The sequence below is a fragment of the Mya arenaria genome, chromosome 10 (assembly GCF_026914265.1).
Source record: "Mya arenaria isolate MELC-2E11 chromosome 10, ASM2691426v1".
Taxonomy (NCBI): domain Eukaryota; kingdom Metazoa; phylum Mollusca; class Bivalvia; order Myida; family Myidae; genus Mya; species Mya arenaria.
In genome coordinates, this window is record NC_069131.1 from 54,140,117 (window position 1) to 54,154,365 (window position 14,249).

The 14,249-nt window shown below is 34.8% G+C and overlaps 1 protein-coding gene across 2 annotated transcripts; it reads left to right on the forward strand.

Annotated features, from left to right (window-relative positions):
* Nucleotides 1–1,295: 1,295 nt before the first annotated feature.
* On the forward strand, nt 1,296–13,767 carry LOC128206660 (copine family protein 1-like). 2 transcript variants are annotated; one of them, XM_052909262.1, is made up of 9 exons: nt 1,307–1,441; nt 2,489–2,572; nt 4,621–4,730; nt 5,128–5,238; nt 7,098–7,198; nt 8,646–8,762; nt 9,767–9,898; nt 11,096–11,296; nt 11,518–13,767. In XM_052909262.1, the coding sequence occupies exons 2-9, from the start codon at nt 2,535–2,537 to the stop codon at nt 11,629–11,631; spliced, it is 924 nt and encodes a 307-aa protein (XP_052765222.1). In that variant the 5' UTR covers nt 1,307–1,441; nt 2,489–2,534; the 3' UTR covers nt 11,632–13,767. The 2 variants fall into 2 exon arrangements, with proteins under 2 accessions (XP_052765223.1, XP_052765222.1); XM_052909263.1 differs by lacking the exon at nt 2,489–2,572 and having other exon boundaries at nt 1,296–1,441.
* Nucleotides 13,768–14,249: the final 482 nt, after the last annotated feature.

Here is a 14,249-nt window from a genome sequence, read left to right on the forward strand (position 1 = left end):
ATTCGATCTGCTATGGTCTCATAAGATAGCAATATCATGTTTAATGCAAATTTCTTGTAAATGAAACTCGGTATCCTTCATTATCATCATTTTTTTCGACATTCGCTCATCAATTTGGTATATTAAATATAAAGACCTTTTACATTAAACACAAGTCACAAGTTTTTAAATTTAAGTCGAAAACACCTCCTAAACGGAAAAACAACCGACCATTGTTTCCGTTTGCATACATTCTCAACTAATTTGTACCACAACGGAATACGCTTTTGTGTATTTTCAACGCATATCTAAGTGTTTTGGCTCGATTGATTCTTAACCGTGAATACTACCCACACAATAGGAATGGCCGTATACACCCTTTTGATGCCACGGTAACTAACAAGTATCATTGTGCAATGTTAAAAATAATGTTATAAAAACACAACACTGCGTCTTTAAAGCGCAATTTATGATGTTGTAAACGTACCTTATAAGTGATTGAATGTTTATTCAAAAAAAGATAACAAGTACTGCGACCGGGAGAGCGTATTTGACTCGAGTGGATTTTAGCATATTTTGATTTAACTCTCGCCTTGTGAAATCAAAACCTGCAATAAACACCCGATTCGAATGTAGAATAAGAATCATTGAGAGAAAATTTAACAAATATCATATTGTTTTGAAGTTTAAAGATTGTATGAAAATCGATCCCATTGATAATACAAAATTTATAAAATTATTTGATTTTCTCCACTGCCTTTGGTTAAAATATTTAAGTGAAGAATGTAACACTATGTCAATTACCACAAATAAATGTGTATTTGTTTGAACTGGTTTATCTAGTTTCAATTATTTAAAACGCATAAGTAATTAGAAAATCTATAGAAATATCTGTATTATAATGTCCATTATGTTTGTAATGACACATTATGTTGTTTTGTATATTTTTATTGTCATTTTTTGATGTATTTGTGACATCAGTGATGTTTCATAAACTTGAAACTTGAATGCCACCTTACCGATTAAAAAGCATTAATCAAATTTCGTCTGATTATCTCAATAATAACTGTTTGTTTATAAATAGTTTAGTATGAATTCTGATGATGGAATAATTGAAAAACTATCCTAAGTAAAATTAAAAGACCATAAACTCTTACTTTAACTAAAATGTGTCTATACAGTTAAACTGGTAAATATTTCGAGCTTTTATATATCTATACGTTTATATAGAAGATATTTACACCTTATACAAATATAAAGTAAGTCGTCAGCCCATACCTATTGACTGCTTATTTAGCAATAACCAGGTCATTCAATAGGATTTAGCTGATGTTTTATTTAAATCATGATAGTCTGAAATAATATTTTTCTCCATACCTACAATAACCATCCATGTAACATCTACGTAAATGTATACCTTCTTAAAATTGTAATAGCTGGACTTTTTGATATTTGTTTAAAGGTAAGATACACTTCATGCTTATTTGTTTTAATAATGTTAACATGAATGACTGCATTCAAAGACTAGTGTTATTATGTATGTATGTATGTATATTAAAACGGATAAACATGTGTTTTTTATTCCTTTAATTTTTACATAGAGTATATCTCACCATACAGTTGTAAATTCTCAACCTTTATAACAATTCTATGCCAGAATAAACATGTATACAAAGTCAAAATTAATGTTATTGCACCCACACATACTCATACATTCGTACACCCATGCGCACGCATAAAACGAACACACACAGACAAACCCACACATACACAAGCGCGTATTGATACATAAATGCACTCATAAACTTGCATACACACACGTTTGTATGATGTTCATACAACCAATGTCCCCTATACTAGCTAGCTATGTATTAAAAAAAAGGAATTTAAATATAAAAATGTATACATATTTATCAAATCCTAGTTATTGTTTTTATAAGGCCAGGTGTGTCTTTTAATATTAAGTTACGTTATAAGAATGCTCATGTTTATGAAGGTTTAAATTATATATGAAATCATAAGTATTCATGAATTAAAGTTCAATTTCTACGAGAAAGAAATATCAAGCCCATAAACATTCTTTAAGAGTCTACATTCAACTATTGATAAGATTTGCGTTGTTGACATAACAAATACCACATAATGTGAGTCAAAGGTCATACTTTAAACCGAAATCTTTGAGGTATATACCACATACCGTATTCGATCAACCCATAAACTGAAATTTAATATTCTCCATGCTAAAGTTAACAATAAAAACTCGCATTAGATTGTTTACATTTTAAACCTGACTTCATATATGACAGAAAATAAGTACGGTGTGTTCAGGCATGTACTCTAAAGGTATATAAATAATAGCGACATGGTTAAAAGTGATTTTGAAACATTTGAACTCAATTTCACAATGTTAAATCAACAGCGCAATAAAAACTTCCGGGTTAAGAATGGAAAGTGTGTGATATATGTGAGATAAACATTGATCGGGATTTAGTGTTTTATTTATATCCAGGATGCGCCTTTAAAAGAGCATAACTAAAAACTTCACAGTATTTAAAATGGCGGATACCGTTAAAACTGATAGTGTGGGAGGCAGGTAAGAGTGTTTGCTTATTCGATTTATTAATACATTTAAGCATTTATTTAATAGTGACAAAGTATAACAATTGTTTTGAATTACTACAGGGAAACATTGTTCTATGAATTGAATATCTTATATGTTTCACTTTCATATTACACTATAGGGTATTTTTGAATTTTGCCAAATCTCATTTTATGCTCATGTATTATATTGATGAGATACATGTTCAAGAATGTGTAAAATATAATTTTGGCTAGTTGAAATTATTTATTTTAACTTTAATGAGCCTTTGTCATCAAGCCAAGATGGTTGTGATATTAAGGTTGGTTTCAACCGTAAGTGACGCTAATGACGTTCATGATGTCCGCATATACAAAATTAAGAGGAATTGCCAAACATAACGTGTACGTGGCCGTAAACGCGTAGCTACACGTGCTCGTAAAGTTTGCAGTTGAGTTTAAAAGTATTTGGCGAACATTCTCATTCAACTTGTACGAGTAGCCTCTCTGATACTCGAACAAATTGTCCAAACTTTCCTCGTGCGGAGATACATGTAATTATAAATGTGTACACTATTTACAACCGTGGATGACGTAGTATAAAAAAAGTAGCCTACACGTTCACGTACCCGTAGAATAGTGTTTATTGATGATGATGATGATGATGATGATGATGATGATGATGATGATGATGATGATGATGATGATGATGGTGGCAGTGGTGATTGTGGTGGTGTTGGTGATGATGAAGATGATAATGACAATGGTGGTGATAGAGCTGCTGCTGCTGCTGATGATGATGATGACGACGAATACGACGATGATGATGACGACGACGACGACGAAGAAGACGACTGCGGAGGTGGTGGTAGTGATAATGATGCTGATAATGATGTTGATGATGATGATGATGATGGTGGTGATGATGACGATGATGAACATGATGATGATGATGATGATGATGATGATGATGATGATGATGATGATGATGATGATGATGATGTTGATGGTGAGGATGATGATGATGATGGTGATGGTGGTGGTGTTGGTGGTCGTGGTGGTCGTGGTAGTGGTCGTGGTGACGAAAATTATGATGATGATGATGATGATGATGATGATGCTGCTGATAATGATCGTGCGATGGTGGTGGAGGTGGTGTTGGTGGTGGTGCTGATGATGATGATGATTATGCTGCTGCTGCTGCTGCTGCTGCTGCTGCTGCTGCTGCTGCTGATGATGATGATGATGATGATGATGATGATGATGATGGTGGCAGTGGTGATTGTGGTGGTGTTGGTGATGATGAAGATGATAATGACAATGGTGGTGATAGAGCTGCTGCTGCTGCTGATGATGATGATGACGACGAATACGACGATGATGATGACGACGACGACGACGAAGAAGACGACTGCGGAGGTGGTGGTAGTGATAATGATGCTGATTATGATGTTGATGATGATGATGATGATGATGGTGGTGATGATGACGATGATGAACATATTTATGATGATGATGATGATGATGATGATGATGATGATGATGATGATGATGATGATGATGATGATGATGATGATGATGATGATGTTGATGGTGAGGATGATGATGATGATGGTGATGGTGGTGGTGTTGGTGGTCGTGGTGGTCGTGGTAGTGGTCGTGGTGACGAAAATGATGATGATGATGATGATGATGATGATGATGATGATGATGATGATGATGATGATGATGATGATGATGATGATGCTGATAATGATCGTGCGATGGTGGTGGTGGTGGTGTTGGTGCTGCTGCTGCTTCTGCTGCTGCTGCTGCTGCTGCTGCTGCTGCTGCTGCTGCTGATGATGATGATGATGATGATGATGATGATGATGATGATGATGATGATGATGATGATGATGATGATGATGATGATGATGGTGGTGATGGTGGTGGTGGTGATGGTGGTCGTGGTAGTGGTCGTGGTGATGATGATGATGATGATGATGATGATGATGATGATGATGATGATGATGATGATGATGATGATGATGATGATGATGATGATCCTTTATATATTCCCAGAAAGCCGAAGAAGCCTCTGATTGTCCAGTTCGCAAGAAGCATGGACAGTGGAACCTCTTCTCTCATAGCTAGTGACGATTTAGTGGACGATGTCGACTTTGGAAGTTCCGGTGAGTAATACTTGTGGTATTTTGTATGTTACAATAGGTTAACTATATTATTTGCAGGTAAGAAAATATTTAGTACCGATTCAGAAGCTTTCTGAATATCTTTAAAAATAATCTTGAGGCAATAAGGCCAAATTAGGGGTTATTTTATTAGATAATAATATTGCTTCAGTTGTTTTAAAATAAGGCTTAGGCTGTTAAAAGTCCATAATTTAACTCTAAAGAATCAGGCTTGCATCAAATGGTTTATGTTAATCTCATATCATAGATAAAGTAAGAAGAAAATGTTTTTACTTTATAACAATAATGGCATATTGTCAAAACAACTGAAGAAGGCTCACAATTATGGAATGTTGTTATGTTCAATAACATTGATCCAAATACTGGCTTGTTTTCCCAGTGGCCAAGGGTGAGCTACATCTTGACATGATAGCGGACCGATTCTCCACGCTAAACGAGGTCACAACGGCCCTCAAAAAGATCGGCATGGATGACTGTGGGCTCATATTTGGTTAGTATTGGGCTAAATTACATTACAATAAATCAGAGACAAACATTGTATGCCTTTTTGGTCTTAGAGCAACGTAAAACAGTTTATTGAACCAAGTCATAAACCACTTACCTTGAACAATGGGCTATATCAATAAATTGGGTAGATTTTGTAGACTTTGTAAATATATCGTGGTGTTGTGTTTCCTAATGTTCCAAAATGAGACCTATTTCGTAATTCAGTTTAAACAAGGAAGAAAGAAATATTTGAATAAAAAAAGAAAGCTCATTTATATTTTTCGCCTAAACGCGTTTTTTTATTAAAGATATGTAAAATAAGTGTCAGTTTATACTTAATCAATAATCACTGAAATGCTAAACTGATCACGAAGATAAAATATTGTCTTAAATAAATGAGCAAAAGACATGTCAGATAACAAGAAAATGACATTTATCATGCTTGGATTTTGTATTAAATGTTTAGCTAAGCAAACATTTAAAATAAGATATGGATTAAACTATATTGCAGTGAAATATAGGTTGTTAATTGTTGTTTGTGTATGGATGTTTTGTAAACGACATTATCTTTAGCAATATAATTTGGGATAAAGCTGTCCTTAACTTATTTCTTTCGCTGCATCATATACTTCCTACAGGTCAAATATTAGTTATATCGTACCTATTCGTAATATCCCAAAAGGACTAATGACCTTACTTCCCTTTCCTTTTCAAATTTCTTTCAAAGGATAACCCTTTTTTCGTAAAAGGATATTTCAATATATGAGCTTAAAGATGCAAATACCTATTGGCATATTAATTGGTCATCTGATATCTCTGTTTGGATATCACGTTATAACTAACGTTATAAATTCTGTGGCGGAATTCAACTTCCTGCTTCAAATGAAGCCTTAAAACAAATATCACTTTTATTTTTCTTCACCGTTTTAAATTAAGCAAAGGGCAATCTATGCCGCTGAAAAAGTCCTACCTTTGTTTTATTACCGGAGATTGAAAGATGATTCAAAACACTTCGAAAAATTTGTTTTCGAAATAATGATTTGACAATGCTTCATCAGGCCACAGTTTTGTGAACAGGTTTGTCGATGTGTTTAACAAACAACTAAACTCTTAATAAAACTCTGGAAAAAGACCGAATAAGGCTCTCCGCCAGGTTTCATTAAAATGGTGAAGAAATAGTAAAGTTATCTTTGTTAAGAGTCTCCTATAGAAGGAAACATTGTCTTCCAATGTAGCATTTATGACATAATTTAGTATGTGGTTTACACACCAGTGTCTAAGTTATTCCTAAATAAAAATGTGTTTACGTTAGTTTTTATACATAAAAGTGAAAAGTTTTACACAATGGTTTTAGCATTATCAATTAAACAAGTTTATCAATACACGACTGAATTCTACATAATGTTAAAGACCACATAGTTCTATTTCTACTGATTGTCTATTATTTGAGTAATTACATAATTAAAATATTGGCCAACCCATGCTTTGAATAATGGACAGTTAGAAAAAATAAAGTACGACAATTAAGTCCAATCGCCATAAAGAGTACAAAAAGAACAATGGATGCGGTCACAAACATGTTTTAATATCATAGAAGATACGCTTCTAAGGGTAGATAATATGCCAGGTTACATAATTGATCATGTCTTGTAAAGGAACATAATTGCAGGATAAATGAGGCTAGTGGCAGTGAAGTAATTTCGCGCATGCATTTCGCTCTTTCCCTCATGCCCGATCGGTTTTGCAGAAGCCGATGCTTTCTAAAATTTAAATAAAAACATGGGGCGGGAATTCTGGACATGGGCGCGAAGAGCAAATGAGGAAAGAATGGTTTCTGGTCTAATGATATTTTAATTTGATCAGGTATCGACTACACATTGAGTAACAAGATACAGGGTGAGAAGACCTTTCACGGGCTTAGTCTGCACGACACAACCAGCCAGAAAAACAACCCATACCAGGAGGTACTTTGATTGTATTAGTTTAATCTTTATTTATTTAATAACGATTGTAAAAAAAATTTTTTTCTTATACTAAATCACTCTCGATGGCTAGATGTTGCGCGCGAGTGTTGTCTTGCGTCATGGGGGAAACCGGAGAACCAGGAGATTTTTTGTTTGTCCGGCTTGGTGACCACCAACCAAACTCTCTTGATCTCATAGCTAGCTCTGGTTTTGAATATATCGACTTTGAAATTGAAATATAGTAAAGATACATGTTATTGTTAGCAATCAAACACACAGACGCTCCAAGTAAAGATAACATTGCAAAAAGACAAAATGAAATAAAACTCGTCTGCGCCGGAAAAATTCGAACCTATGAACACTTGCCTACTGGACTAGTGCGTCAAGACATCGGTCACCAATGCTGTTTCTTGTACCAGATTACAATAAATTGTTCTAGTAACGGATAAATAATAATACCTTTCAATTGATAAATCTTCCAGAGAGTATTTATGATTGCTCAAATGAGTGTATGAGATTGCTCGAGTGGTTGGAATCATTGTTCCAGGCGATGGTAATGATTGCTCAAGCGATCGTCAACAGTCGTTATAAAGGGCGATTGCTACTGATTGTTCCTGAGAGTGTCAATGATTGTTACAGAATCTGTATACGATTGTTTGTGAAGTTATAACATCAATGGCTGTTATGGACAGTTTTTTAATGTTTGTTCCCGTGATTGTTAATGGTTATTCAAGTGATAGTTAATGGTTATTCCATATAATGTTCATGGTTATTCCAGTGAGTGTAAATGGTTATGCCAGTGATTGTTAACGGTTATTCCATTGAATGTCCCAAGTTATGCCATTGATTGTTAATGGTTATTGTATTGAATGATCATGGTTATGCCAGTGATTGTTAATGGTAATTCCATTAAATGTTCATGGTTATGCCAGTAATTGTTAATGGTAATTCCATTGAATGTTCATGGTTATGCTAGTTATTGTATATTGTTATTCCATTGAATGATCGTGGTTATGCCAGTAATTGTTGATGGTTATTCCAGTGATTGTTCATGGTTATGCCAGTGATTGTTAATGGTTATTTTATTGAATGTTCATGGTTATGCTAGTTATTGTAATATGTTATTCCATTGAATGTTCATGGTTATGCCAGTGATTTTTAATGGTTATTCCAGTGATTATTCATGTTTACTAGACTGAGTGTTAATGGTTATTCCATTGAATGTTAATGTTTTTCCATTGATCGTTCATGCTTGTGCCAGAAGCTGTATACTTTTGTTCGTGAAACTGATAATGATTGTTTCATTGTTAAGCGTCAATTGCTGCTCTCGACACTGACTGTAAATTATTGTTAATGGTTGTTCTTGTGAGTGTTCATGTTTGTTCCAGTGATTGTTCAGCTTTATGATTGTTCTCGAAGCTGAAAATTGTTGATCTTGTATTTGCAGGTCATATGTATACTGGGGGAAACCCTTGAACCTCTTGATGATGACGGTATAATCCCAGCGTACGGTTTTGGTGACAGAAAAGTAAAAGACAAGGGCGTATTTCCGTTAAAGGCTGAGGTACTTGTATGGTATTGGTTTTATCAGATGTTACTATCACTGTTTACTGTAATGGTAACATTCTTATCATTATGATTTAAGGAACAAAGCAAACTGTTATATCTAAAATTATAAACAACTACTGCCTTGATATATGATTAAATTAAGATCATATGTTTCTATACTCGTTCAACTGATTTTTACACGTTCAAGGCACTGTTTTGGTCATCGTTTTTATTGATTGTGCTTATTGCATTTTGTAGTAAAAATCGCAATGTCTTTTTTTAGAATGCCATTAAATTTGTTTTTTTTTTTAATCGAATCCATTATTAAATACATCAAGGGAGAATACAGCTCAATTTGATTCTGATAACAGATGAAGTTAAAACCTAGACAACATCTTGTTTCTTCCACCTCAGATATGTAGATGCAATAATTTAACCATGCTCGAAATTCTTATCTTGCCCACGGGCGAAGATAAAATCACCATATGGAACTCCTTTAAATGGTCGCCAAATTGTTATTACCTCCCTTGTTAAAGACTGTCTGTAGCATCATGGAAACCTTGTCTAATGGCAATATTTAGAACGCTAATTAATCTTGTATCGCTTCCAAATGTCACCATAAAACAGTGTTCACGCATCTTTCAAGTAATAATGCTTTACTCTCATTAGAACTATTTAAAGACCGATTTGACTATTCACATACTCTGAATCACTGTGCGCCTATGCGCAACCACGACAACCACGAATCATCGCATATCCATACGCAATTATTTTCAATAAGCAGAAAAAAGTTCTAGCAAAAAAATACATTTTTTCTTAATTTTGTTCAACTGAGGTTGGAGAAAAAGCATCTACCATAGCCGCTCGTGTAAGATATGTTTATCCCGACCATCGCGCAGGTTGTTTTGCGGAAACTCGGTAAACCTCGTTTCCGCAAAAAAACCTACGCTCGGGTCAGAATGAACCTACCTTACACTCTCGGCCATGGAAGATACTTATATTCTCATTTATTTTACGCAGGGCGAGTGTGACGGATTTCTCGATGTTCTGGACGTGTATAATGAGATAACGCCCACGATAAAACTGGGAGGACCAACCAACTTTGCACCACTCATTGATGAAGCGATCAGAATCGTCAAGGAAACGAAACAGGTTTTATAAGCTCAACTGTTTCTCAACGCGAACGTCGAAGTGTTTTTTTTTGTTAGGGGGGGGGGGGTTCTATGTATTAGTATTCTAATAAACATGAACATGTCATTTTGTCACCGGGTTTTATAAATGTATAGAAACAGTTGGTCAAAGTGATGTATGACGCGGATAGATAAGAGGCTTGGGCCTCCCTCGAGTTCGAAAACTCAAAATCTAGGTAGTGTATAAAAATTGCTATGCCATTTCTTAATTTTTTATCTGTTAAAAATATGAAAATAATTTTGACATATAAATTTGGCCCGATTTAATTAAAAAAAATATCATGAAGTTTAAATACAAATAAGAAATAATTATCTTTAACAGTGCGAGTTTTAGAAGACTTTTTACGTCAACATTAAACTTGAATTTCTTCTTGTCATAATCAACAGTTGCCTACTCTATGTTCATTTTAAACGAATAGCTAACTAACGGTATGCAAGAAAAAAGACCAATCATTTGTTTCCGACCCGGATCGAATAAAATAGGCACTCGGGTATTTTGCGTAGCCGGTTACTTGACAAGCCGCCTTATTAGTTAAACACTTACCATTTGGTCAGAAATTGATTGATGTTACAATACCACAATGCAAACGATGTATGTTGCAATTCTACAATGCTTAGATGAATTTTACAATTCGAAATCCTTAGAAAGATGTTACAATTCCACAATGCCTTAGATGGATTTTATAATTCCACAATGCAAAAGCTATATGTTACAATTCCACGATGCCTTAGATAGATGTTAGAATTCCAGAATGCCTTACTGAGGTACAACTAATTTTATGCCTGTCCCTTTCAGGCCATATAAATCGCCAATTAAAAGAAACAGTTCTGATTAGCTCGAGCTATTTTGATTGCTTGTTGAAATGGAACTTGTTACAAATCTTTCTAGAAAGGGTAACGATTACATGCTCATTCAAGTTCAGTTAGTGAATCCAGTATGCCGCATACACTGTATGTTTTATTAACGTTAATGTCGGACAAAGGTATAGAAACCGGTTAAGATGTATGTAAAACTTTACTACCTCAGAATCTAGAGCTCTATTACAGCATTGATGGGGTCGTGAGTTCGATATCCACTCATTTTCCTATATAATTATAAAATTATTCACAATGTATAGGTCATTTTCCGTATGAATAACTTTACGCATTACTCTTTCAGTACCACATCTTAGTGATAGTCGCGGACGGTCAGGTCACAAATGAGGACGATACTATCCGGGCCATCACAGAGGCCTCCGAGCTTCCCCTGTCCATCATCGTCATAGGGGTAGGTGACGGCCCCTGGGACGTTATGGAGGACTTTGATGACAAGCTACCGAAGCGGAAGTTTGACAACTTTCAGTTTGTTGACTTCCATCAGGTGAATAAAGAAAAACTTTGAACTTAGGGTTAGGGTTAGGTTTAGGGTTGGAGTAAAATTTGTGGAGGTCCATACTAAAATTGCGGAATACGTCGTTTCCTTGGTTGCTTAAAAAATGGAGTTACTTTAAACGCCTAGTACGTGCATGATTATGTATAATTTCTAACTAAGTTTAATTTTTAGCTATTAACATAATATATACTTAATCTTCTTTACACCAGGTGAAGTCGAATGCAAGAAACCCCCAAGCGGCCGTGGCGCTAGCCGCCCTCATGGAAATTCCGGACCAGTTTATGTTCATTAAGGAAAACAAACTCGTCGAAAAGCTTAAGTGAAAGAAAGAATTGTATGACAGTTAAATTGGTTGTGACATATTCATGTTTTACTGAATGATTATGATGGACTAAATCTTGTGTGTACAGGCAGGATATCAGTTCGAGATTAAACAATCCAGGCCCTATGAAGCAGGGAACCATAGTGATGTTAATGCTTTCAGTGCCATTTAAAATCCATTTCAACAATCGTGAACATTTAGTTCGAGTTTGAACGATCCATGCCATGCACGTAGGAAACCATAGTGATTGATAATGTGCTCAGTGCCTTTTAAAAAATCGATTTCAACAATCATGAACATTAGGTTCGAGAATGAACGATCAAGGCCCTTTGAGGCAGGGAACCATAGTGGTTATTCATGTTTTCAGTGCCATTTAAAAATCAATTTCAACAACCGTGAAGATTTAGTTTCAGGCCCCTTAAAGCAGGGAACCCTAGTGATTTTTGTCAGTGTCATTAAAAAACAACATTTCAAGGTTGTTCCTTTAACATTATAAAGCCTTTGCGTAGAATTCGGTTATCTCGAATTTATCCATTTGTATTTAAAGAATGAATTGCGGGGTTGATGTCATTATCGGGGTATGAACGCAATTGGGCTGGTCTAAGTGTGTGGAGTCCAAAGGACTCCGCATGTACTTTGACCAGCCCAATTGCGTTCATATCCCCGATAATGACATCAACCCCGCAATTCATTCCTTATATTTACACCAATAGTTCATTATTTTATGATGACGTTAAAAAATACTTCATTTCATTTCGGATTACCTTTCAGTAATCCTTTCTTACCCTTTCTTATTCTGTAAATGTGCAGCTACCTGAAATTGAAATGATAAACGATCAATCCTGAATTTTCAATTACCTTGATATTGAATATTGTCTCGCACTTTCATTTTGGTATGCTAGAAGTTTCTTTTATTAACAAGCTGGATATATATAAATGATACTTGTATTTTTAATCAATATAACAAGCATACATTTTGAGTGACAAGTCTTTAACTACGTACAAAATAATGCATTAATGGTAAAATGATAACATGATTGTCACCGTGTATTTAATAGCTTAGAACGCACAAATATTAAATGACTGGTGAGTCCTAAACAATTTACAGTAATGAACTATCTTCTCATACGGTAGAGATGTCGTGTTTTCTGCACCTTTCTTTCAAATTAAACACGGTATTCTCCATAACAACCATTGTTTTCGATATGTATTTATCCTTTTAGGTAAATAAGAACAATTGTATTAATTATGGTACTCCTTATCTGCGAGTAAGAGGGTATCTGTAAATGAGGCAGTTTTGATCTGCATGAATTAGTAGACATTATACTAAAAAGTACAGTGAAAACTATGTATACCATGTTTTCCTTACATAGCAAAGAAAAGTCGGTTTGTCTTTAAGCGGTCATAAATAATCATTGAACTTAAGCCTTGTTGTCAATGGCGTTGTGATTATATTTTTATTTGTAATGAATGATTTTATGTCGGAATTGTTACGGATGTATTGTAAGTAACTTCACATTTATGTAAGGGTGTGTACTATGCAGAGATAAACAACATATCTTGTAATATTGAACGTTTCTTAAAAATGTATTTAAAAAATTGTCTTTATATAAGAGACATATGGACGTATTTAAAAACAATGAACCTATTCTTGTTTAAATATCGGAACAGGTCAATACAGGCAACAAGCTCAGTTAGTTTCTTCTACATGTTGAAATCTGATTTATTTCGTTAATTATAACGACTATCTTTGGCAATTTGGTAGCCAGCGCGTGCCACATAATAAAGAAATTTACGCAATAACACAAATGAAGAGCGCTTACCTTGTTAAAGATCAAAAGAGATACATTGTGAAGCCAAAGTGGCCTCTGTTAACGTACTGTTGCATAGGAAATGGTTGTCTTCCATCCAGTTCATACAAACATACAGCTTCAATGTATATCTGTGACTGATAAAGCAGTAAATATAACGCCGTCGGAATGGTTAAGTAGTTACGAGGATGGATCGTCAATCCAGCGATTCAGGTTCGATGCCGGCCTAAGGCAGCTCATTCTGCGAAGCGAATTGTCTTTGTTTATTTCCTGAGTCTTTTCTGTTTATGATTTGTATATATTTTGTAAATAAATATCAAATCTTGTTTATTGTTAGGATTTGTCCAAATATATTCTAAAACAAAAAAACAAATTTAAGATAACAACAACAATACAAACGAAAGATTACAATAACGTATAAAGAAAAACCTTCTATGCGTTTACCATACCCGACCGGAATCGTATCCACAATGTCTAGAAGCAAACATCGCTATACTTAAAACAAATATCATAAACACAGAAACGATTAAAAAAAGAATCTTCAAATAGCCTCTAGCTATGGTAAGTTAAACAAAATGTCAAAAAGGGCATCTAATTGTAGTCCTTTACTTTCCATGTCAATTTTTAGAATAGGACATATATCTCACAAAAAAGGCACTTAGCCCTGGCTATCTAAGCCACACAATGGCATGTAGCCCTGGTTATCTTAGCACATACCACAGAATGGCTTCTATTCCTGACTACTTTAGCGAGGTATCACAGAAGAGCATCTATCCCTGGCTATGTAAGCAAAACATCACAGCAGTGC